The sequence below is a fragment of the Mytilus californianus genome, unplaced genomic scaffold (genome assembly GCF_021869535.1).
Source record: "Mytilus californianus isolate M0D057914Y unplaced genomic scaffold, xbMytCali1.0.p SCAF_6, whole genome shotgun sequence".
NCBI classification, from domain to species: Eukaryota; Metazoa; Mollusca; class Bivalvia; order Mytilida; family Mytilidae; genus Mytilus; species Mytilus californianus.
In genome coordinates, this window is record NW_026262712.1 from 70115295 (window position 1) to 70141084 (window position 25790).

Consider the following 25790-nt stretch of genomic DNA (forward strand, 5'->3'; position numbering starts at 1 on the left):
GAATGAACAGAAAGTAAAAAATCCCAAGATATTCCGATTTTTGCGGGAAAATGGCGACAATTGGAAATTGGCAAGCTGCTACAGAAAGTATTTGGAAAACAAGCTCTATAGATTTCATCGATCATTTAAAAAGTTTAAAAGACGAAATCGATAAAATAGTATTTATGCACAAGATGGGTTACATTGGGTAATATGTCAATGCAAACCTTTACTGTAGTAAAGTACCTATTTAAATGTAAAAAAAAAAAAAAAATTATTATACCTGACAGGGTTAAGACCTTGACCCATTTGTCATGGGTCAATGATCAAAGCTAAGGTCAATTCTCATTTATATATAGCAGTCATCGATGGGAGGTGTTATGGTATATCCGCAGTTGGTAAATTTGTCCACATGTCAACATGTGAGATATTGTAATATATAGTTTAATGTTTTGTAAATATTAACATGATTAACCTCTGGTTAATTTGACTATAACTAAAGTGTTGGATAATCGGTTAAAATTACCAAACAATTATCTATTACTATTGGTTGACAACAACCAACCGACTATTGGTTATAATCTCATTACTAAAGCTTGCTCTTTTTTTATATGAAATCATTCATTCAGCCACATTGTACATGTCTTATGCATATAATATATTCCAAATCATTTGACGGTAGTAAACACCCAAGTATATCTAACTTATAAATGTCGATTTCCGGCACATATAAAAAATATAAATGATATTACACAATACTGGTATGCTTTGACTCTGAGGCTAATTAACAAGTGATTATAGCTTAAATGAATAATCAACGTGTGACAGGATATTAATTGCTTGATATGGCTTCTGTTAATGCCACACACTAAGGATAGTTAAAAGTAAATGCCGGCATTGATAGAAAAGTGGAATGTTGCCAAAACCTTGATTGGAAGGTTTTGATACTGAAAAAAAAATATTTTTTAAGAAAAGCCTGGCAAAGGAAAATGGCTTAAAGTTCACCATTTGACACTCCAATGCTGACACAGAAAACCTTCATCATACATGTCATATGCTAAAGAAGATCCAAACTGACAACAGGGAAAACTCAAAGACTCAAAGACAATTCACAGCCCCCCCCCCCCCCCCCCCCCCCCCCCCCCCCCCCCCCCCCGCCAGTGTTAAGATTAATCAATTTTACAGATTGTTACCAGTACAAGCCAGAGCCAAGTTTTTAAATTTTAAATTTTTTTGGAAACATGTACATACAGTAAGTGTTTTATCTTAAAGAGTGTCAGGTCATTTAGTTACAATAATCAATAAAGCAGGCAAGACATGATTTCAGTATATAGGTTAATGTACAGCCTGAACAGAAATGGTAAAAATATGAGAAGGTTATTCAGGATAAGTAAGCATTAGGCAGACAGGCAACACATTCAAATTGATTTTGAAGTTGATCACAGTACCACTATTGGTAAGGCCAAAAACAAAAAGGACATATTCATATGGTTAATAACAGTACTAACGGTAATGTTTATCAGATAAAATTTGTTTTCCAGAGATGTATCTTGGCTTCAGTTTTATATGGAATCGTGTGGAAAACTGCATTTAAAATCTCCCGAAAAATCAATACAGCACAGAAACTATGGAAATAAATTGTTTCAAGAGAAGAAATATAAAGATGCATTGGAATTTTATACACAGGTACATTATAAAATTAAAGCTATGTCATGTATGCACATGATGTATCTATGTGCATACATATATTTAATTCTAACTTTGTTATCATGCTTTTGCAATATGCAGCCGAGAATAGAGAAACTACAATGTATTTGAATCATAATTAAATATCAAAACAAAATAATTTGTTAAAATTGATGGCTTTATGAAATGGGTTCACTCAAAATTCTAAAAGGTAAATGTTTTCACTTTTCTTTTTTCTCTGACATTCATGTTGTCATTAAGAATTATACAAAATGATATGTAGAGGTAAAATTAGTGAGAGTCAGACTCAAACTCACCAACAAAAGTTATCAAAAATAAATTAAACATCTAGAGATATATGTTAAGGTTAGGATAATTAATATGTATTTTTCATTTCTTCATTTATTTTATCGGTTAAAAATTTCAAAACTTAGGCAAAATGACCTACTTCTCTGACCTGTTACATAATAAATATATGAGCATTTTTCGTAGCTTTTTGAAACAAGTATAAATATTTTATATTCTATATAATAATTGATATGCAAGTAGATATTATTTAAATCATAAGTTTAGTAAAATTTGAAATGGTAATAACATATATGATTAAGTACAAATGTTGGAATAGATAATAGAAGTAAATTGTTTTAACTATTCTAGAGTGTAATGGAAGCACCAGATAAAAACAGAGATCTTGGTCTAGCTTATGGAAATCATTCAGCTGCCTGCTTCCACTTAGAATTGTATCAGGTAATTTATATAAACCTTTATTTATTCTGTATTATTATCCCCAGCACAACACGGAGAAGTGGACATAGAAATACAGGGCTACCATTCAGTCTTGCAATCTCTCTCATGAGTACAATTCTTGTCAGATTTTTATGAAATCTATATCAAAGGTTTATTTCAGCAATGTCTTGTTATGAGTTTGAAAAACAGTGCAGATCAATTAATTTTAAATGGATGTAAAAAAAAATTGTACAATTTTTGTATGATCCTGTGTACCGGTAATTATTTCCTCGGAAATGAATTTATGCACAGGTTATAACCTCTGGTGAAACCCAAACTTATTTGATTCATAAATTAGTTTGTATTTCTTGTGATCTTCTGAAATGTGTTGTGATCCAAACATCAGATGTTTAAAGTAATAAAAGCAAAATATTGGATGCTTAGGTAAGGTAGACAGTGTTAATCTCCTGTAAGCAAAAAAAAGATTCTTTAATTGTATGAAATTGTATAAATTCAGCAGTCTGACAAGTTATGATTATCACTTTTTTAATTGTTCATACATCGAAAAAGCAATCTGGAAAATGTGTTTTTTTTCTTCACATAGATACACATAGTTCCCAGATATTTGAAATGAGCATAGGCAAGATTAAATACATTATCCAATCAGTTTTATACATATGGTCTAAAAACATTTGTCTCATATCAGTGACTGAAGTTCATTTGATACAAGGAAGAATTGATTTTAGAGGTAAAGATAAACCGCAATCAAAACTCAATTGTCACTGGCTTGATAGCTATATCTAGCCATTTTTCAGACCTCCTCTTTGTGAATATACACAATGCAGTGAGGTGAACATTCTTTTAGATTTTATCCATGTTTTTGTCAAGCACTTTATAATATATAGTAAGGTATTCAAGTTACCAAATGATGTGTATGTGTGTAATAGTAAGGTATTCAAGTTACCAAATGATGTGTATGTGTGTAATAGTAAGGTATTCAAGTTATCAAATGATGTGTATGTGTGTAATAGTAAGGTATTCAAGTTACCAAATGATGTGTATGTGTGTAATAGTAAGGTATTCAAGTTACCAAATGATGTGTATGTGTGTAATAGTAAGGTATTCAAGTTACCAAATGATGTGTATGTGTGTAATAGTAAGGTATTCAAGTTACCAAATGATGTGTATGTGTGTAATCATAATTGTCAAGAAAATCATTTTATTTACAATTACATAAGTTCCAAATAGTAGAACTGGTACATAAAGTAAACATCTATATGTTCTACCTACAGTTTTGATATATACCTTTGCTTAATACAATGCAAAATGAAATCAATCTTTACACAGGCAAATTTTGCTCGTATGAATGTCACACAAAATTCACCCCAAATGAGCTTATATGGGAAACTCACGTTAAAATTTACATGTGAATTGAGATTCACATGAATTTTAGGTGAACTTGACCCCCAAAAAATAGTATTTTTCATGATTTTAATTAAATTTGAAAATTTAGATGTTTTATAAATTATATCTTTATTTTGAAAAAATTCATGCGAATTTCACGTGAGTTTCACGTATAAGTTCATTGTAGCTGAAATTCATGTGAGTGAAAAATCCCTGTGGACCCCTCATCGCTCCCATTCACTTTGATTTGATTTGTTACAAGATCAATCAGTGCAGTTTGAAAAATTTTACTCCCAAAAAAGATGTAGTTTAATTCTTCTTTTTGTGTGATTGCATACCACTATGTGTTCTGTTTTTTACAGGAGACTATAGAATCCATCAAATTAGCATTAGATAACCAGTATCCAGAACCTACATCATACAAACTGTATCTGCGATGGGCTCATTGTCTATATTATACTGGAGACATGAAACAAGCAAGCAACAGTAAATATTAAATATATTTTCTTTTCATTAAAGTGAAGAATGATTGTATTTTGCCTTTTTGTTCTGTCCAATTTTGGTACCAATTTAATATACAATTTTAAATGGGACAGCATTTAGCAATTTATACTGTTAACCTTTATGTACTGTGAATACATGATACAGTCAAACCTTGTTAAGTCGAACACGAAGTGACCGGACTAAAGTATTCGACTCAATCATGGTCGGGTGAGTTGTTAAAAAAATTGGAATAATATTGAGAATGGAAATAGTGAATGTGTCAAAGAGACAACAACCCGACCAAAGAACAGAAAACAGCCGAAGACTACCAATGGGTCTTCAACACAGCGAGAAAATACTGCACCCAGATGTGGGCTTCAGCTGGCCCCTAAACAAAAATGTGTACTAGTTCAATGCATGAAATATGGTGTGATATTTGTGTAAACTAGATATTTTGAACATTCTGCCTTTTTCGATATGACAATTTATGATCGTGTATTCAAACTCCATATTGTTTGGTACATCATAATAATTAAACACACAAGTACAGATACAAAACTTTCACAAATAAAACCAATACAAAACTATTTACAAAGGTCAGTTACAATAAATTATGGAATCACTCGCAGAACAAAACAAGCCCTGAAAGGTCACTGATGATCACAATTATTGTAAATTTGTCATAATTGTCTTAATTATCCAAATAATTATAATAATTAATGAATTTTAATTCAAACAAGTCATTTAATCTCAGCTGGGTCATTTGAATTCAATTCGTTTTTAAATCAGGCAAAATATGTTCGTCACACTAAAGTTCAGCTTCGACAATCAACTGGTCACCATAAACATGTCATTTTAACTATTATACAAACAAGTATGTTTACACAGCTTTAATCACTTCTGAAAACGATGAGGATAAATAAGAAAAATATCCAATTTGAATTTTAATCTAAAGTCTGCATTTTTCGAAATTTCTTACTTTCAAACTTCAAGACATTGAGGTCAATTTACATTACTTTTCCATTGACGGGACTATAAAATTTATTCGACTTAACTGAGAATTCAAATCAAATGAGTTTGACTCATCAGAGGTTTGATGAAACAGGAATCTGGCAGGACGGAGCAATAACTTCGACTCATCCGAGTTTTCAACACAACAAGGTTCGACTGTAATAAAATTTTGAACCATTGAGAGAAATCAGTATTGTCTCACCAAAACTATTTTTGATTTGTTGAATATTTTCATTTTTATAACACATTTTTACAGTAACATATTTACCAGCTGGTTAATTGAACAATTACTTGTCAGAAACTATTTTAAACATGTCCGAAACATTATAGAAATAAAAGATTTCAATGATTTATTGTATTCAGTTTTTAAAAGATTCCTTTTAATTTACTAGAAGTAAATATTGCAAAAAACCAAGTTTTGGAAAATAAAGAACTGGAAGAAAAAAGAAAAGGTATGTATAATCCAACATAGAATGTAGCTTAGGTTCATCAAGAGAGATGACTGATAATAATCTGAGAAAACATTACAATCCCAAAGGCTCGCAACTAAAAGAGTTTATATTGAATGTATACAATGAGAGCAAATCAAAAATGCTGTATTAGTAATTAGTAGTCCTTAGTAATTAAACAGTTGTTAATAATTTTTTATAAAGCTTTTGTTGTTTGTTTACTTAATTGCTATAACCAATTACAACAAACTTGTATAAGGACATAGTTTTCTTTGTGAAAACAAAGTTGATTTTCAGATAATTAATTCCAGAGTCATGAGACTTTACTTGTCACAAATGGGCAACGTAAACATATTTATTCTAAAACCAGTTGTTGGCATGACACGGGTTATGTTCTTCTCATATATTTTATGATGGTATAATACTAAACCCCTAACAGGAGGGATTGTGCCTGATATTCATATGATGAAGACATAATCTTTCAATCAGTTTAATTGAGGTCTGGAGCTGGCATGTCAGTTACTGCTAGTAGTCTGTTGTTATTTATGTATTATTGTCATTTTGTTTATTTCTTTTTTTTCCTATTCTGACATCGGACTCGGACTTCTCTTAAACTGAGTTTTACTGTGCATACTGTTGTACGTTTGTTTTTTCTACATTGGCTAGAGGTATAGGGGGAGGGTTGAGATCTCAAAAAACATGTTTAACCCCGCCACATTTTTGCGCCTGTCCCAAGTCAGGAGCCTCTGGCCTTTGTTAATCTTGTATCATTTTTATACATATATTGGTATGTCGTTGTCGTCGTTGTCCGAAGACACATTGGTTTTCGCACTCTAACTTTAGTTTAGGTGAATGGATCTCTATGAAATTTTACCATAAGGTTCAATACCACAAAAGGAAGGTTGGGATTGATTTTGGGGGTTATGGTACCAACAGTTAAGGAATTAGGGGCCAAAAAGGGGCCAAAAATAAGCATTTTTGTAACTTCCAGACATAACTTGTGTGTTAGTGTATGGATCTCTCTGAAATTGTACTACAAGGTTCCATATCACAAAGGGAAAGCTGGAATTGAGTTTGGGGGTAATTGCCCAAAATGTTTCGGGATAAGGGGCCAAAAAGGGGCCAAAAATTAGCATTTTTCTAGTTTGTAGACAATAACTTGTGTGTACGTGTATGGATCTCTCTGACATTGTACCACAAGGTTCCATTTCACAAAGGGAAAGCTGGGTTTGAGTTTGGGGGTAATTGCCCTAAAAGTTTAGGAATTAGGGGCCAAAAAAAGGGCAAAAAACAAGCATTTTTCTAGTTTCATGACAATAACTTGTGTTCAAGTGTATGGATCTCTCTGAAATTGTACTGCAAGGTACCATACCACAAAGGGAAGGCTGGGATTGAGTTTGGGGGTGATGAATCATAAGGGGATTCAAAAAATTTGGGGAGGGGGATTTTTTTTTTTTTTTTTTTTTATTTTTTTCTTTTTTTATTCTTTTAAAATTTTCCATTTTAAGTTGGTTATTTCTGATTTATATTTAAAAGCAAATAATAATGATATGGTAGGAGATACACACCAAACAGGATGTGTAAATTATTATATAATAAGTATTGTGCAATAGCAAGAAATTTTCAACTGCACAGTATTGCACAATAGCAAGAAATCTTCAATTGCACAGTATTGCGCAATAGCAAGAAATCTTCAATTGTACAGTATTGCTCAATAGCAAGAAATATTCAATTGCACAGTATTGTGCAAAAAAAGATACTTCGTATAAATTGCTTATTTCTTGACCAATTTCAATGGGGTTTTTTGGCCCCGTTTTTAAATTGGTCCACATTGAGGTCCAAAGGGTCCAAAATTAAACTTTGTTTGATTTCATCAAAAATTGAATTATTGGGGTTCTTTGATATGCTGAATCTAACCGTGTATTTAGATTCTTAATTTTTGGTTTCGGTTTTCAAATTGGTCTGCATTAAGGTCCAAAGGGTCCAAAATTAAACTTAGTTTGATTTTACCAAAAATTGAATTCTTAGGGTTCTTTGACATGCTGAATCTAAACATGTATTTAGATTTTTGATTATGGGCCCAGTTTTCAAGTTGGTCCAAATCGGGGTCCAAAATTAAACTTTGTTTGATTTCAACAAAAATTGAATATATGGGGTTCTTTGATATGCTGAATCTAACCATGTATTTAGATTTTTGATTTTTGGGCCCCGTTATCAACTTTGTTCACATTGAGGTCAAATGGGTCCAAAATTAAACTTTGTTTGATTTCATCAAAAATTGAATTCTTGGGGTTCTTTGATATGCTGAATCTAACCATGTATTTAGATTTTGGATATTGGACCATAATATGTGAATGTCCAATTTAAAATTTTTAAGTTCTTAGACCACATTCATTCTGTGTCAGAAACCTATGCTGTGTCAAATATTTAATCACAATCCAAATTCAGAGCTGTATCAAGCTTGAATGTTGTGTCCATACTTGCCCCAACTGTTCAGGGTTCGACCTCTGCGGTCGTATCAAGCTGCGTCCTGCGGAGCATTTTATTAATTTTAGTTTCTTGTGTATAATTTGGAGTTTAGTATGACGTCCATTATCACTGAACTAGTATACATATTTGTTTAGGGGCCAGCTGAAGGACGCCTCAGGGTGCGGGAGTTTCTCGCTGCATTGAAGACCCATTGGTGGCCTTTGGCTGTTGTCTGCTCTATGGTCGGGTTTTTGTCTCTTTGACACATTCCCCATTTCCATTCTCAATTTTAATTCTTCTTGTCTGACAACAACTTGTTTTTTTCCCCAAATTGTATGAAATTTTTTGGCAATTTAACAATTGCACTATAACTCTGGGATTTTCTCAAGAATTTATCTGAAGTTTGTACCTAATTCTAGGATTCAAAATAGCACTTTACCTTTTTCAGCAATTCTTATTATTAGTTCTCTTAAGAATAGTCATACCAGATTTAAGTGACATTAATTGTCAAAATCTAGGCAATTTTTCATATCTTACCGAAACTCAAATATGCTTTCACAATCCTGATGAAATTTTTATACACTGTTTTGTTATTTCTATAACATGTCTTAAATCTACAAACAGTGTCCACCTTCTTTGATTTAAGAATAGGCATGTCATGTGCTCATGACATAGCTGTTTATTATTGTATATCTGGGGGGGGGGGGGGGGTGAGGTCTCATTGGGGGGGGGGGGGGGGGGGTCTGATCCTGGATTTCACTTATTGTTTTGTCAGATTCCCATATCCTGCCTGTAATTTCATGTGTCCCGCCTGACTTCGTTTCTCGTTTTCATGCACAATAATTTGACTTCACGAGTCACGCTTACAAAAAAATCCCTCAAATTTTTCAGTTATTTGTCTTTTTATCATAAAAAGCAATTATAAGAATATTGTTACTTATTTATGTTCTAGTTAAGCTGTTAGAAGAGATTAAAGCATTGGAAGAAAATATTTCTAAGAACAGGTATGTGCTACTTGATATTTTTACATATCTTTAATGAAACAGCAACCCGACAACACAAATTAACCAAAATATAAACCTAGAGGTAATCTTGAATGATATACATAGTGGCCCCTTAAATTGCTTTAAGTCTAGACAAGTTTGAAATAATTTTTATCAGATGGCTTAATGTCTTCAACTGTTAAATTCTCAATAGATACAAAAATTTAGAAAAGTGAAAACCCGTAGTAAAATCCTTAAATTTTGTAACAAAAGAAATAATATTGATATTACTAGTATGGACAAAAACTTTGAAAACTTCCCAAATAAATCAAAATTAATCAAGTTAATGTCATCCAAAGATATTATTATAATTAAAAAGGTTGGTTTATTCTTGTGTGCATTATATAATGAAATAACTTTAATACACAGAAGAATACAGAATAGAGTTTAGTCACTGGTAGTTTGTCCATATATATACATATATTTTGTAGGGATATGAAATTTTAGATTTTATATTTGTTTGTCAAAATAATCAATTGTATGTAATTCAACAACATTGTACAGCTCATGACTGGTTGCATACTTGACAATAAAACGTTGTATTGTATTTTATCATATATTGTATTGTATGGAAGGGTAGATGTAATTCTAGATATAACATATGGTGTAGCATTCTTCTTTTTTCATTGGTTATTACGATCATGTGATGCAAAGGTTATTTTACTATATGGGCGCTATGTTTCTATTTATATATATATTGACGGTCAATATTGAAATCTTTCAAAATGTTATGTTTCTATTTATATATATATTGACGGTCAACATAAAAAAATCTTTGCAAAATCCTATGTTTCTATTTATATATATATATTGACAGTCAATATTAAAAATCTTGCAAAATACAATGTAAAATTCACAGAAAGAACATTAAAGTCCATTTCAATGATACACTATTTACTGACCATATGTAATATACAAATAAAGGACTTTCACTCAGTCAATATGGTATATATGAACCTGTTAGATTATACTGAACCTTAGACTTCGTCCTCGGTCAATATAATCTGAACAGGTCCATATATCACATATTGACCTTGTCAAAAGTCCATAATTAATAAATGTCATTCAATTACTTTAGAAGCCAAGAGGTAACTGAAGATAAAGAGATTCAACCAGAACTATTCCAGGAAAGGAATACAGTTCTAACACAAGCATCAAGTGCTGTTACCATGAAGTGTGATAAAGACAGAGGAAGATATCTCCAGGTGAAATAATACGAAATTTCAAAGCATAATGAAACCAAAATATAATGTTATTATTTACAAAATCTATTTTTATTGAAGTAGTAATATAACATCTCTCCCTGTTAAAATAGTATTTCATCTAAACGAATGTGGTAAATAACATGTATAATATTAAGAGAGACCATTTATTATCTTTGTAAACTTTGTCTATATGTTATTGATATTGTTACAAAAAATACTTTTTCAAATTTATGGACCCATTTTTGAAAAGATAGTAGATAATCTTTTTTGGTATTATGTATGTTTTATTTTCTGGGTACTGCTAGGCCACTAGTAAAATACCTGCAGGAAGTGCGATTATTGTAGAGAAACCGTATGCCACAGTATTGTTACCAGACCATTATCAAACACATTGTCATCATTGTATTGGTCAGTTGACTGCTATTTTACCGTAAGTATTAGAGGTAACGCCCTGGACATTTGTCTCACACCAGTATGTTTGCAACTGGATTAATGCATTTTGATTTAAATAAGAGTAATACATGGCTGTAGGCCAGCCAACTTGAGGAGTTGCAACATTTTCTGACTTGTTTACTGAATAATATCTTTCCATCCTTCTGTCTTTTTGTACGTCCATCCCATTTTCGTTTCAAAGCTTGAGTGGGCATTCATGTCCTCTGCACATTCTTTTTTTTATTTCTTTTATGAACTACAGAGAATCATCCAACAACGTCAAAGTAAAAATATATGATGTTATAAATCCCTCAGCAGTAGAAATAATACATACTTTGTATGCAATGCTAATAAAATATGAATTTGTATATCATCCTGACTTTAGTAACCAACTATTTGAAGCATGTATAAGTTATTATTTCACTAGAGTAAGCAGATTTTGATGCATTCTTTGTTGCACTTCAGAAATTTATTCAACAACAAACTGTTTTGTGGTTCATTTTTTTATTTTGCTTATTTATATTTGCATGCATATAAAATGTGTAGCAGTGACATATACTTATGTGGTTTTTAGATTGATTTATTGATTCATGATTTGACTTGTAGTTGTAGGAGATGTAGTAGTGTATTATACTGTAGTGAGACATGCCGACAACAGTCTTGGTCAGTATACCATCAAATAGAATGTCAATATTTAGATATATGTCATTCTGTAAGTATTATTTTACAAATTATGGGAAAACATTTGATTAGACATTTTAAAAGAAAGAAAAAATTTAATAATTTGGTTCATTAGGGTTGAATTTATTTTTGAATTAATTGATAAATAATTTAATGGTAAAAACACGACCTTATGTAAAATGGTCAATATGCAACAGTTATCAGTTGTTTTTAGGATAACTTGGAAACAATATATAATTTATTGTGTAAATAACATTTTTCAAACATAACTCTTTTCCTTTGTAATTATACCCCCACTCTATATTATATTGCAATCAACTAGTCCATCTGTCCAACAAATATTTTCATCACACTTTTCTCTGGTACTATTGAACAGAATGACTTTATTTTTCGAAGCAGCTTGACACTCATGAGTAACATGTGAATGCTTTTGAATATGTCAGACACCAACTTTCTGTTTGCTGATACTTTGAATTTTTAAAGGCAGTGCTTTAATGCCTTTCTAGTTGCCGGGTTAATCCTTCCTTCCGCGATATCCAACTTATCTACGTGGGGGGTCATTAGGCTCCAAGTAGATCCGGAAATGTTGAATTCTCTCCTCTTCTTATTGCGATATAAAATGTTTTTTGTTTCATTTCATTTACATTGGGAAATAGAGAAACGATCATTGTGTTTTGTTAGTTTTAAAAACTTTTGATATATTAGTATTTTGCATTATAAGCAGTCAACCGATTGACAAACTAGTATTATTTGAATTCCGTGTGGAAAGAGCTCGGGTTAATTTCGAGTGTTATCTGCAATCTAGATGTTTATAAATCATTTCAGTCGTTGATATAATAATTAAAGGTCGACTGAACATGAATTATATTATACAATTTAAAGCGCATTTCTGTTTATGCACGTGAACCCGTCTAACGTTATTGTAATTTCGCAGTTATATAAAGTAGCAAATTATCGTTCCTGAATAGGTGGCGCCGTGGTAGCGGATCCTGTTCCTCAACTTCCGGTTTCTGCACTGTGCAACTATTTCAGTTATATTTTTAATTAACGATGCCAAGTACTTGTTGTTGTGTACCTGGATGTCATTTAAGAGGAGGACATGCATTTCCAAATGACTTAAAAAGAAGGAAAAGTTGAATCAACGCCATGGCCCATACGCAGATTGGACGAGAACACGATGATATCGTGGAGTCCATCTCAATCCGCTGTTGTTTGCAAGGCACGTTTTACTGAAAAAGACTACGTGCAGGAAACTATTCATGGTAAAACTCTATTTTCTTTGTGAAATATATAGTTATATATGTAATCGCCATGCGAATAATCCAAAGTCTGTTTACAACCGCAATTATCGTTTTAGAATAAAAGGGGGTGGGTAATTCAAGACGTCATAATTTTTTGGATTACGATTCAATGTGATCTGTTTGAGATTTTTTGGTGATTGCTACAATTATAATGATTTCTTACAAGAGGTATATCATACTGAGAATTATTTTAGCAGTAATTATGCTAATGTAGTAATGACAGGAATGCATAAGCTATGCCTCATAGACTTTCTTGAAAAATATCAATGACAATGTTAACAGGAACAAAATGACATGCTCTCATCTATATTATAGTTATTTAGGTACAAACAATGTACGTTTGTTGCATAAGTCTCATTGTTTGTCCTTTGGATTTACATAACATACATTGAATCAGGCAAACATAGTTTTATCCAGATTGTAATGAATAAATCTAGTTAATATTTCGCCAGGTAGTACAAAGTATACATTGCTAATAGAAGTTCATTTAATTATCAAAAAACTAATGTTTTATAACCTTTTTCAGGGCGCAAACCCACCATACAGAGACTTAAGTCTACTGCCATTCCCAGCCTATTTTCCTGGACCAAGCAAGAGACTGAATCGTCCGCAAAAAGAAAAATCAGGGCAGTTTCCTGTGAAAACAAAAGAACTAAACTTGATGAATATTGTAGTAGAAATCTAGAGGAAAGTTTTGATTGTAAAGTTGGTTTTCCTGAAGAAGTCATTCATACTGCAGAAAGGATTTATGACTGTCCACCACCAACTGCCGAGCTAATGTTGAGCTTCACAGATGGGATTACGCAAACACCATCAATGCCTATGTTTTCAGCAGAGAATTTTGAAATGAAGACACGTGACACAGCCATGCATTTTTATACCGGTTTAGAGTTGTATACTAAATTTTTATTTGTTTTGACCACACTTGGTCCAGCAGCACATTGTTTGAGATACATATATTTTCAAACTGATAGGGTGCCAGTTGAAAATCAATTTTTTTATGACTTTGATGAAATTGAGGCATCATACAACCAACTTTGAACTGTCTAGATTCTAGATTGAATCTAGTGTTAAGAATATTGTGTATACATGGATTGTTTTTATGTCTAAACAGTGGTGTGAGGCTAACACTTGGCCATCTAGATAGTGGTTTAGTCAGGTATTTTTCACCATCCAACTTGAAATTAAAGTTTCCTACGACTTGGATTATTATTGACAGCACAGAATATCCCGTGATAAAACCTAAAGCTCCTAGAGCTCAGGCAACCTTTTCATCAAATAAAAACAGAAACACTGAAAATTCTTGAATTTTCGACACCTGGTGGTTTAGTCAACTATGTCTCTATGTCACATGGTCCGGGTACACAGTTATCGTCCTTTGATTTTGTTGTCCACGAATATAGTCCCTAGTGTGGACAGTGTGTTACTTGTCGATTTTTTTTCTACCCCTTCCAAATTTATTTCTCCCTGTTTTATGACTCAAATAGTAAGTAGGGGGGTGAAATGACACTGTAAAAAAATTGGGTCATGAATTTTAAAGTAAAGTAGTGATTTGGTCCAGCTGAAAAAGGTTAAAAATTAGCACTTCGGAAGCTGTCAAAAGATTTCAAGACCCCCTCAACATAAAATTGTCCATATTTTGAGTTAGAGCCGATGAAGTTTTCTATAATTTTGATATAATTTGTCCCAAAAGTAGTACAACACACTGTAAAAATATTATTGAGAAAGCGCAGGTGGGATTTTTTTAATTTTCATTTATTGTCTAAAAGAAATGCACTACGAAATAACTGTGTACTCGGACCTAAGAGGTGAAATCAGGAAATATAGAATCTGTACTTTGGCAACTTCCCTGAATGATTTGATGGTGTCAATTTATCAAATAGCACAAAACTAAAGGATTTAAACTTTTATTTGATAGAATTTCTGCAAAAATGACCAATTTTGGCATTTTATGGTCAAAATAAGCATTTCATTGCTTTTTCAATTTTGATGCATAAGTGACATTCTGACTTTCTATCTGACAGGTTTTTATGTGTCAATATTTGTGTTTCTATGCTTCAATCCAGTTGTATTACTCACTTGTGAACTCTGAATCTACAGAAAAGAAGATTATCTCGGACAATATGTGCAAAATGTGTTGTATATATGATCCTCGTCTAACGCCCTGTTTGGATCAAGTTAAATGTGAGGAGCTTGGAACATAAAAGTTGAAGTCCTTTATAAAGACCTCACTAAATTTGTATAAAAAGCACTTAACAATGTCTTTTGTACCTGTTTTATGTCACATAATATCTTTCTTTTCTTCTGTAGGATAGCAAGTGGTTCAAATATAAGCCTGTTGAGACTAAAATTGCATGCATGTTTTTCACTAAAAAGTGAAAAATCTTTGTATCAGACCATACTGTCTGCAAAAAAAGTTGAATACAAGAGTCTTTTTGTGCTCAGATTTATTGTATCATGTCACCTGAGTATAGAAATGATAGAAAAGACACAAAATTTTATTTCCTATAGCTTCAATATGCATTTTTAAATGTAAATATGTGATACAGCTTAAATTGACCCTAAATTATTTTCAGTCTCACTTGGCCTAAGACCCTTTTAAACTAATGTGATATGTTATTTGTAAGTTTTCTTTCCATTTAAAGTACATTAAATACATATGTAAGGATTATTTATAACCAAAAAGCTTTACAAATTTAAAATTGCTGGAAAATATTACATCTTCTTGTAAGGTCCCCCTTCATTGGAAAACCTCCATTTTTAGCCACAGGCTCATATAAATTTGACTTTTTAATAATTATGATAAGTCTGATAAATCAAATGAGTACTGTATTGCTTTTAATACATAATATATTATATATTAAGGCATTTCAAAAGTATTTTTTTGCAATATTTTAATTTTTTAAGCCCCAAATGTTGATAGTTGAAAATTTTCAATTTTAACGTCTAAATTTAACACGCAAAGTTGAATATAGAATTAGTCATATTGTCTATAATATATATCCTATTGCCATGAAACTTTGTAAGCAGTCTTATAATTTAATAAGCTTTGGTCATACCAAGTTTCATTAAGATTGGTCAACTTTTTCTACCCTATTAGGTCCGGGTACACAGTTATCGTCCTTTGATTTTCGTTGTCCACGAATATAGTCCCTAGTGTGGACAGTGTGTTACTTGTCGATTTTTTTTCTACCCCTTCCAAATTTATTTATCCCTGTTTTATGACTCAAATAGTAAGTAGGGGGGTGAAATGACACTGTAAAAAAAATTTGGGTCATGAATTTTAAAGTAAAATAGTGATTTGGTCCAGCTGAAAAAGGTTAAAAATTAGCACTTCGGAAGCTGTCAAAAGATTTCAAGACCCCCTCAACATAAAATTGTCCATATTTTGAGTTAGAGCCGATGAAGTTTTCTATAATTTTGATATAATTTGTCCCAAAAGTAGTACAACACACTGTAAAAATATTATTGAGAAAGCGCAGGTGGGATTTTTTTAATTTTCATTTATTGTCTAAAAGAAATGCACTACGAAATAACTGTGTACTCGGACCTAAGATAGAGCGAATTATTGGACTTGGCAAAACATACAAAATTCTAATAAATCCTATGAATGGAACTGAAACAAAACTTTCATCTGAAATAACATTTAGTTGTTTTATGTTGTGTAATTTTAGAACTTGTATTGTGCCAAAGGATGCATAAATAAAAGTGATGCAATGAATTTTGTTCTGATATATATATATATATATTTACAATTACATGCACATGTAAATTGTAATGCATATAAAAATAAGCATAATAAGGAGATGTGGTATGATATTCAGTGAGTTTATCAAACTAAAGTGCATAAGAAATGGGTTTAAGCAGTTACAGGTGTTACTGTCACCGTACAATCTCCAACAATGAGAAAAACTCGTACCCTGTAAAAAATTTCAGAGATCTTACAAGGAAGTTTTGTTGTCTCACCTTGACTTTGGTGAATTTTTTATATCTGTTGATGTAAATATAAAAAAGAAGATGTGGTATGATTGCCAATGAGACAACTCTCCACAAGAGACCAAATGACACAAAAATTAACAGCTATAGGTCACAGTTTGGCCTTCAACAATGAGCAAAGCCCATACCGCACAGTCAGCTATAAAAGGCCCCGAAATGACAATGTAAAACAATTCAAACAAGAAAACTAACGGCCTATTTTATGTAAAATAAATGAACAAATATAACAAATATGCAACACATAAACAAACGACAACCACTGAATTACACTTTTACAGGCTCCTGACGGGACAGGCACATACATGTACATACAGAATGTGGCGGGCTTAAACATGTTAGCGGGATCCCAACCCTCCCCCTAACCTGGGACAGTGGTGTAACAGTACAATATAAGAAAGAACTATAAAAATCAGTTGAAAGAGGCTAAACTCATCAGATGGATAAATACAAATACAAGTGGACGTGGTCGGGTAGTTGTACATCCAAACAACAAAAAGACACTAAGTACAGATCTGAGAGTACTCACAGTTACTGACAGCTAGTTCAAAGCCACTAACAACTGATAAAAAAATCTTGCATCTAAGACTAAATTATCAATCCGTAAGCTCCCTTTAGAATTTTATAAATTTTAGATTTTACATTTCTGAGTTATGGGGTTTTATTCATTAAAAAAGGGGGGATTTTCCAGTTTTTGGACAACAACTCAAAAATGCTTTAAGCAGTTCACATGAAACTTTGGTGAATTATTTATAGCTATTGATGTAATCTCCCTATTGATTTTCATAAATTTCAAATATGACATTGAGAAGAAATTGAACTTTATTTGTTTATAGTCTGGCAACAGATTTATTAAGTATTGCGCAACAGCACAGTGTATTGCACAACAGCAAGAAATCTTTAATTGAATATAAATTCAATTCATATACCCGATTTCAAGTTCATTGACTACATTTATTCAGAAACTATAATATGTCAAATATTTAATTACAATCCAAATTCAAGCTTGAATATTGTGTCCATTTTTGCCCCAGCTGTTCAGGGTTGGACCTCTGCGGGTGTATCCAGCTGCGCTCAGCGAATCAGTTTATTTCTTAATTAAGAACTCCTTTTTTCATTCATAAATTACTTTATGCTTGGAAATATAATTTTGCTTGGAGTTGAAAGAGTTGACATGTTGCAATGTACATTTACTCTACATAGTTCTATGGTACCAAATCAAAAGTTTATATAAAAGAAAGAAGTCAAAGGTTTCCCATCATAGTTTAGTTACATACATTTTTTTTGTACCCGAGGTCGTTGTATATAGATCATTATATAAATAAGGAGATGTGTTATGATTGCCAATGAAAAAACTAAGGATTTTCTTATCCAAGGAATAGATTACCTTAGCCGTATTTGGCACAACTTTTTGGAATTTTGGGTCCTCAATGCTCTTCAACTTTGTACTTGTTTGGCTTTGTTACTATTTTGATCTGATGAGTCTTATGTAGACGAAACAAACGTCTGGCATATTAAATTATAATCCTGGTACCTTTGATAACTAATTTGACTATAAACATAGATAAAAAAGGTACAAACTGGACATAATGCACTAGTTCATAAACAAGTGAGAACAATCGCCTTTATATAGTGCTCAGAATATGACATTCATAAAACTTGTTCAATATCATTAGAGAACTCTAAATCTTAAATACTGAAAGCCACCTCTGATAAGTACACTGTACTATGCAAGATAATGATATAACTGGACTAATAATACACACAACCTGTAATTAACTGCCTTTACAGCGCTTTCGCACTTTGATTTCAATATGTTGACAAATATTTATGTCACACTTTTTCACATACTTCGAATTATTAGTGGGGGTATGCTTTACCACAATGTGTGCAACTTTTAGACTAGGATAAATCATGTGAGAATTAAACTTTTCACCATCCTAGTATGTCTCTTTAAGAACACCACTTAGTTTTAGACACTGTGATCTTACAAACTGTGTATACCCTTTTCACTCTGTTTTAGATAGATATGTTAGAATTATACTTATCACTTTGATTATACCCCACGTTATAGTTGCGGAGGGTATAATGTTTTTGACCCATCCGTCTGTCTGTCCGTCCGTCTGTCCGTCCTTCAGTCCGTCAGTCCTATTTCTTGTCATCGCAACTCCTCTCAAACCACACTACAGAATTTCATGAAACCTTTTTAGATAATAAGGACATACTATGTAGTTGTGCATATCGACAGGAAATTACGATTCAGTTTTTTTTCTAGGAGATACGCCCCTTTGAACTTATTTACTTTAATGTACTACTGCAACCTTTTGTCATCGCAACTCCTCTCAAACCACACAACAGAATTTCATGAAACCTTTTCAGATAATAAGGACATACAACGTAGATGTGCATATCGACAGGAAATTACAATTCATTTTTTTTTCCAGGAGTTACGCCCCTTTGAACTTATTTGCCAAATATACTACTGCAACTTTTTGTCATCGCAACTCCTCTCAAACCACACAACAGAATTTCATGAAACCTTTTCAGATAATAAGGACATACTACGTAGATGTGCATATCGACAGGAAATTACGATTCAATTTTTTTTCCAGGAGTTACGCCCCTTTCAACTTATTTGCCCAATATACTACTGCAACCTTTTGTCATCGCAACTCCTCTCAAACCACACAACAGAATTTCATGAAACCTTTTCAGATAATAAGGACATACTACGTAGATGTGCATATCGACAGGAAATTACGATTCAATTTTTTCTCCAGGAGTTACGCCCCTTTCAACTTATTTGCCCAATATACTACTGCAACCTTTTGTCATCGCAACTCCTCTCGAACCACACAACAGAATTTCATGAAACCTTTTCAGATAATAAGGACATACTACGTAGATGTGCATATCGACAGGAAATTATGATTCAATTTTTTTTCCATGAGTTACACCCCTTTGAACTTATTTGCCCAATATACTACTGCAACCTTTTGTCATCGCAACTCCTCTCAAACCACACAACAGAATTTCATGAAACCTTTTCAGATAATAAGGACATACTACGTAGATGTGCATATCGACAGGAAATTACGATTCAATTTTTTCTCCAGGAGTTACGCCCCTTTCAACTTATTTGCCCAATATACTACTGCAACCTTTTGTCATCGCAACTCCTCTCGAACCACACAACAGAATTTCATGAAACCTTTTCAGATAATAAGGACATACTACGTAGATGTGCATATCGACAGGAAATTATGATTCAATTTTTTTTCCAGGAGTTACACCCCTTTGAACTTATTTGCCCAATATACTACTGCAACCTTTTGTCATCGCAACTCCTCTCAAACCACACAACAGAATTTCATGAAACTGTGTAGATAATAAGGACATACTATGTAGATGTGCATATTGACAGGAAATTACGATTCAATTTTTTCTCCAGGAGTTACGCCCCTTTCAACTTATTTGCCCAATATACTACTGCAACCTTTTGTCATCGCAACTCCTCTCGAACCACACAACAGAATTTCATGAAACCTTTTCAGATAATAAGGACATACTACGTAGATGTGCATATCGACAGGAAATTATGATTCAATTTTTTTTCCAGGAGTTACACCCCTTTGAACTTATTTGCCCAATATACTACTGCAACCTTTTGTCATCGCAACTCCTCTCAAACCACACAACAGAATTTCATGAAACTGTGTAGATAATAAGGACATACTATGTAGATGTGCATATTGACAGGAAATTATGATTCAATTTTTTTTTCTGATACAATTTTTTTTCTTACACTTATTTTATTTCTCCAATGACAATGTGGGGACGTGGGGTATGTGAGCGCGCTCACTAAGGTTCTTTAATTTTAATAGTGATATTTCACTACAAATTTAACCTTCAATCTGTTTTGGATAGTGATATTTCACTACAAATTTTTACTTTCAATATGTTTTGGATGGATATATTTTGTTTTAACTTTGTTTCAGATAGGTATAGCTCATTTAAGTTTAAGAATTGTTCTTACAGCAGGACATCAGTATTTACTTGGTAAGTATAGGGTGTATGTACTGTAAACATTGCATATTTTCGTGGGTTGCCATTGTTTTAATTGTAATGCATAGACATTTTTGCTGGGGTAAAATATATGAATTGAATAAAAAGTGTACCTTCACATCAATATTGTTGATTTGTACAAACTTTAAGTGCAGGGAACATTTTACATTTTAGCAAAATAAATGAAAATATCCCCTGTACTTAAGTTTTAATGTTTTCATTATATGCCGGATGGCTCTTCGATAAACCTAGTTACCAAAAGTGTAGGTGATAATTAGTATCATATAAGGACCTAATGGAAGACCCAAACATTATCCAGTTATGTGTTTATTTCACAGTTGTGGAAGTCATTAAAGCAAATTAAACGATTTAGGGTAACGAAAAAGGAGAATCCTCTACCACTTTGTGTTGATATATCTGTCACTAAATATAAGAAGAAAGCATGATAGTCATTGTTACTGCTAATGTATCCATAGCTTTCATTCCTCCAATATCAAACACATGTGACATGTAAATGATCACTTTCATTTGACGTGACATATTTGTCTTCATCAACATGTAGCCATGCAATTAAAAAAATGATTCTATGTTCATGTCATCCTTATATGTATTTTTTTCCTCTTGAGGAATACTTCTCTTTTTAAAACTACCACAGTATATATTTAAACCTAAAGTACTTGTATATGATAAATATTACCATTTCAGCTACTAATACGTATATGTTTAGCAAAGGTTACAGAGTGATATTTACATTTTGATATACCCGTATCCTATTTTAGATCTGATAACTTCAGATCAAATGTTCATTTTATACAGTAATTTTTTTTAAAAATATACTTTATTTTAAAAATGTCTCTTCATATTTGTAGATTTTAGAGACAAGATTTCAGCATCAGAATTTTACCAGAAAGAAGATAGAATAGGAGGAGTGACAGAAGAAGGAACATACAGCAAAACTTACCTCTCTGTATATGACCTGATGACTCATGCCCTTGACATTGAGACAGCAGATTCATTCCAGTACACCTTGGTAAATAATGAGGAATTAAACTATGTGAATTATATTGTTTCAGTGTTCATAGCTTGGAGTTTCCCAAATATTATATATGAACACAAATTCTTATCAAATGTTCAGTGATAATGCAGTCAATTTATAAGATACTATTTCTGAAAATGATTAAAAGGAGATGTGGGGGTCTATATCAATGAGACAGTATGCTAAAAAGACAACAAATAGCACTAAGGACATCTAGAGGTCAAGTTTGCAAAGGTCTATTGAAGTTATGAAGATGTATTTTTACTTCCATCCTGGTTCTTTTCAGGATCATGTTATGGTATGACTGCTGTAAATTTCATACATGATCTGTTTTATTATTTTGCTGAAACTTCCTGTGTTCACTATAGGTGAAAATATTATAATAATGAAAATTGTATAGTCTCTGTTGTATTAAATCACAACTTTTTTAAACACCAGATATGATTAATTTCCACTTCTTTTATTTGGAACTTGACATACTATATAGGCACCTGATTTTTCTGAAGACAGTTTGTTGACCACTACTTGTTTATGGTCATAAGATAGTATCCAGAAGTAAATTTTGTAAAAAAAAAATCCTGTTTATCCGTATTTTACTTATAAATGGACTTAGTTTTTCTGCCCGTTAACAAAACATTCACTCTGTGGTTAAAGTTTTAAAAATTTTAATAACTTTCTTAAACTATCCTGGATTTGTACCAAACTTTGACAGAAGCTTGTTTATGATCAAAAGCTAGTATCTAGAAGGAAATTTTGTAAAAATGTATTTTAGTTTGTAAATTAGTCTCTTCCTTTTAAAGAATGAATTTTTACCTTAATTACAAGTATGATGAACTTAAAAGGTTTAAAACAGGTGAATCTGAATTGTTAATTGTGATACAATTGCTGTTGCAGATCAGTTTAATTAATATATCAAATTCAAAGGGGACCTTCAATTAATTATGATTTATCTAGAAATTCTAGCCAGTAAAAGTATTTATGAGTTTGAAAAACAGTGATTTTCCAGATAGATAATAAATTGATATAGCCAAATAACATTGTTGCTTTAAAATTTTTATCTGTAAGATCTTAAACATCAGACAACAATTTAACACTAATTTTTATATCATTTTAGACTGCCTTACTTCTTTTGACTATCCTGAAGAAATCTGGTTGGGTGGAGAAGAAGACAGGTGATGACAAAATAAACAATGAAAACACAGATGACATAACAAAGCTACATTTTTCTCAGGATGACTTCTATATTGGAGGACTTTTGCTACGACATATAGAACAACTTGTGTGTAATGCTCATGCCATCACTGAATTACAGGTCACCCAGACATCTGATACTTCATTGGTGGATAGTAAAAGTCAGGAGAGAGTTGCTACAGCAATATATCCCACTACTAGTTTGCTGAACCATTCTTGTAATCCCTCTATTATTCCAGGGTATGGATTATTTATTTATTATTTATTCCATAGTTAATTGGTAATTAGTGTTGCTATCCATATATGAATAAGAAGATGTGGTATGAGTGCCAATGAGACAACTATCCATCCAAGTCACAATGTGTAAAAAGTAAAACAATTATAGGTCAAAGTACGGCCTTCAACTTGGAGCCTTGGCTCACACCGAACAGCAAGCTATAAAGGGCCCCCAAAAAGACTAGTGAAAACATTCTATAAGTACCAGTATTAACTAAAGAAGATACTTTTAGAACTTTTGCATTATTCATATTAAAAATTGCAATGATTTCTTAGCTCTGAAACCTTATGGACTTAAAAGATATGAAACAATAAAGCAAAAGATAGTGATAATAAGAATTTTTTAATGAATATTTCAGTTTTGATAAAGACATGTTAGTGGTGAGAGTGATAAAAGATATAGAAGTGGATGAAGAAATATTCAATTGTTATGGTAAGTGTTATGTATGGACAATCATATGGGGTCTTCATAAAACAGGCAATCTCAATCCAAGATGTCTATAACAGCTTGAAGACTGAACTCACAGAATATAAATTTGATTAAGGTGAATATAGTTTGTTATATAAAAATATTTATCGTTATTTTCCCAAATTTTCCTTTCATCTTTTTATATGAACATTTCACAGGCACTTGTCTCTGGAAAAAAATGTCTATATACCTTAATATAACACAAGGTACTTAACTGGCATTTTTATACGACCGCAAAAATGAAGTTTTTTTTTGGTCGTATATTGGTATCACGTTGTCGTCGTCGTCAGCGTCGTCCGTAGACAGATGGTTTCCGGATAATAACTTTAGTATAAGTAAATAGAAATCAATAAAATTTTAACAGAAGGTTTATAACCACTAAAGGAAGGTTGGGATTGATTTTAGGGGTTATGGTCCTAACTGTTTAGGAATTAGGGGGCAAAAAAGGGGCCCAAATAAGCATTTTTGTAGTTTCCAGACAATAACTTGTGTTAAAGTGTATGAATCTCTCTGAAATTATACCACAAGTTTCCATACTACAAAGGGATGGTTAGGATTGACTTTGGGGGGGCTATGGCTCAAACCATTTAGGAATTGGGGGCAAAAAAAGGGGAAAAACAAGGGTTTTTCTGGTTAAAGAACAATTGAGACAATTTAAAAGCAGTGTAAAGGAGGTAATCCAAATCAAAATCCAAATCAATTTAAATAACAATGTTTGATTACCTCCCTTACACTGCTTGTAAATTATGTATTAAGAAATGATGATTGTCTGAGATACTGACCATAACTTGAGGAAAAGAATTATTTTTTTGAATAAGGGAAAGGGGGGAGGTGAAAAAAATTGGAGGGGGACAATTTTTCTCATTTCAGATTTCAGAAATTAAAAGAAAATTTCTTCAAATTATTTTTTTTGGGGGGGTTAATATTCAGCAGCATAGTGTATTGCACAAATGGAAAAAAACGGGGTAAAATTTATTTTTTTTTTGGAGGGGGGGGGTCAATTCACATAGTGTATTGCACAAAAGCAAAGAATTGAATATAAATTCAAATCATATAACCAATTTGAAGTCCTTTGACTACAGTTATTCTGTGTCAGAAACCTATTATGTGTCAAAAATTTAATTACAATCCAAATTCAGACCTGTATCAAGCGTGAATATTGTGTCCATTTTGGCCCCAACTTTTCAGGGCTGGACATCTGCGGTCGTATCCAGCTGTGCTCAGCGAAGCAATTTATTGAATAATGTCACCCGGTCGCAAACTTCCGTTATATTTTGATTTCTTGGTTGTCAACCCCACTAAAACTTGTTATGGCGTAAATCTAAATTGATTTATCTACACAATGGTGTATAACATGCCTACCATTGTTGTCGGAATCATTCGTAGCAACTTGCCTTCTCTATTTTTCCAAAATTTGCAAAACATATCAACACTTGCTTTTCTTTTATTAACCGGATTTTCGAAGAAAATATCGGTTATTAAAATGGTGATGTACGGCGGGCGGCTTGGCAGATCTACGTGCGGCTGCCAAACATTGTCAGCACAATTACATGAAAATGCTTTAACAAATTTTTTTAAAATTTAAATATGTTGTTTCCTGGGACTTAATGAAGGTCTAGTTCAATTTTCAAGATTTTAGTATATCTCCTTTGTGAGTTATCGCCATTTTTAATAGTTATGAACTATTTCAAGTAAAAGCAGGACCTGGAATTTAGGTTGTGGACCTTTCAGTTTGGAGTGTCAAAGGTCCTGGACTGTCCAGTACCAAATGTTAATTTTAACCCCTGCATTCACAGTAAAGCGATTTTGACGTGTATTGCAATTCCAAGTAGAATTTACTTTTGGACATTAAACATTTCGAATGCGTATTAAACTAATTCAAATCAGTTAA

General features: G+C 32.3%; 1 protein-coding gene and 1 long non-coding RNA gene across 2 annotated transcripts in view; both read left to right on the plus strand.

The window, feature by feature from the left end:
* Positions 1 to 15: 15 nt before the first annotated feature.
* The window catches only part of LOC127704971 (SET and MYND domain-containing protein 4-like), a 36707-nt gene continuing 10932 nt past the window's right edge, over positions 16 to 25790 (plus strand). The window contains exons 1-13 of the mRNA XM_052209212.1: positions 16 to 187; positions 1521 to 1665; positions 2323 to 2412; positions 4158 to 4281; positions 5682 to 5741; positions 9160 to 9211; positions 10329 to 10455; positions 10761 to 10885; positions 11494 to 11599; positions 20861 to 20921; positions 21797 to 21957; positions 23078 to 23394; positions 23790 to 23863. Coding sequence (XP_052065172.1) covers positions 51 to 187; positions 1521 to 1665; positions 2323 to 2412; positions 4158 to 4281; positions 5682 to 5741; positions 9160 to 9211; positions 10329 to 10455; positions 10761 to 10885; positions 11494 to 11599; positions 20861 to 20921; positions 21797 to 21957; positions 23078 to 23394; positions 23790 to 23863 — 1579 coding nt within the window. The 5' untranslated portion in view covers positions 16 to 50. The remainder of the gene's footprint in view (positions 188 to 1520; positions 1666 to 2322; positions 2413 to 4157; positions 4282 to 5681; positions 5742 to 9159; positions 9212 to 10328; positions 10456 to 10760; positions 10886 to 11493; positions 11600 to 20860; positions 20922 to 21796; positions 21958 to 23077; positions 23395 to 23789; positions 23864 to 25790) is intronic.
* Positions 6536 to 7213, plus strand: LOC127704990 (uncharacterized). Its single transcript, XR_007983601.1, has 2 exons — positions 6536 to 6778; positions 6940 to 7213. It is a non-coding gene; the product is annotated as an uncharacterized LOC127704990 (long non-coding RNA).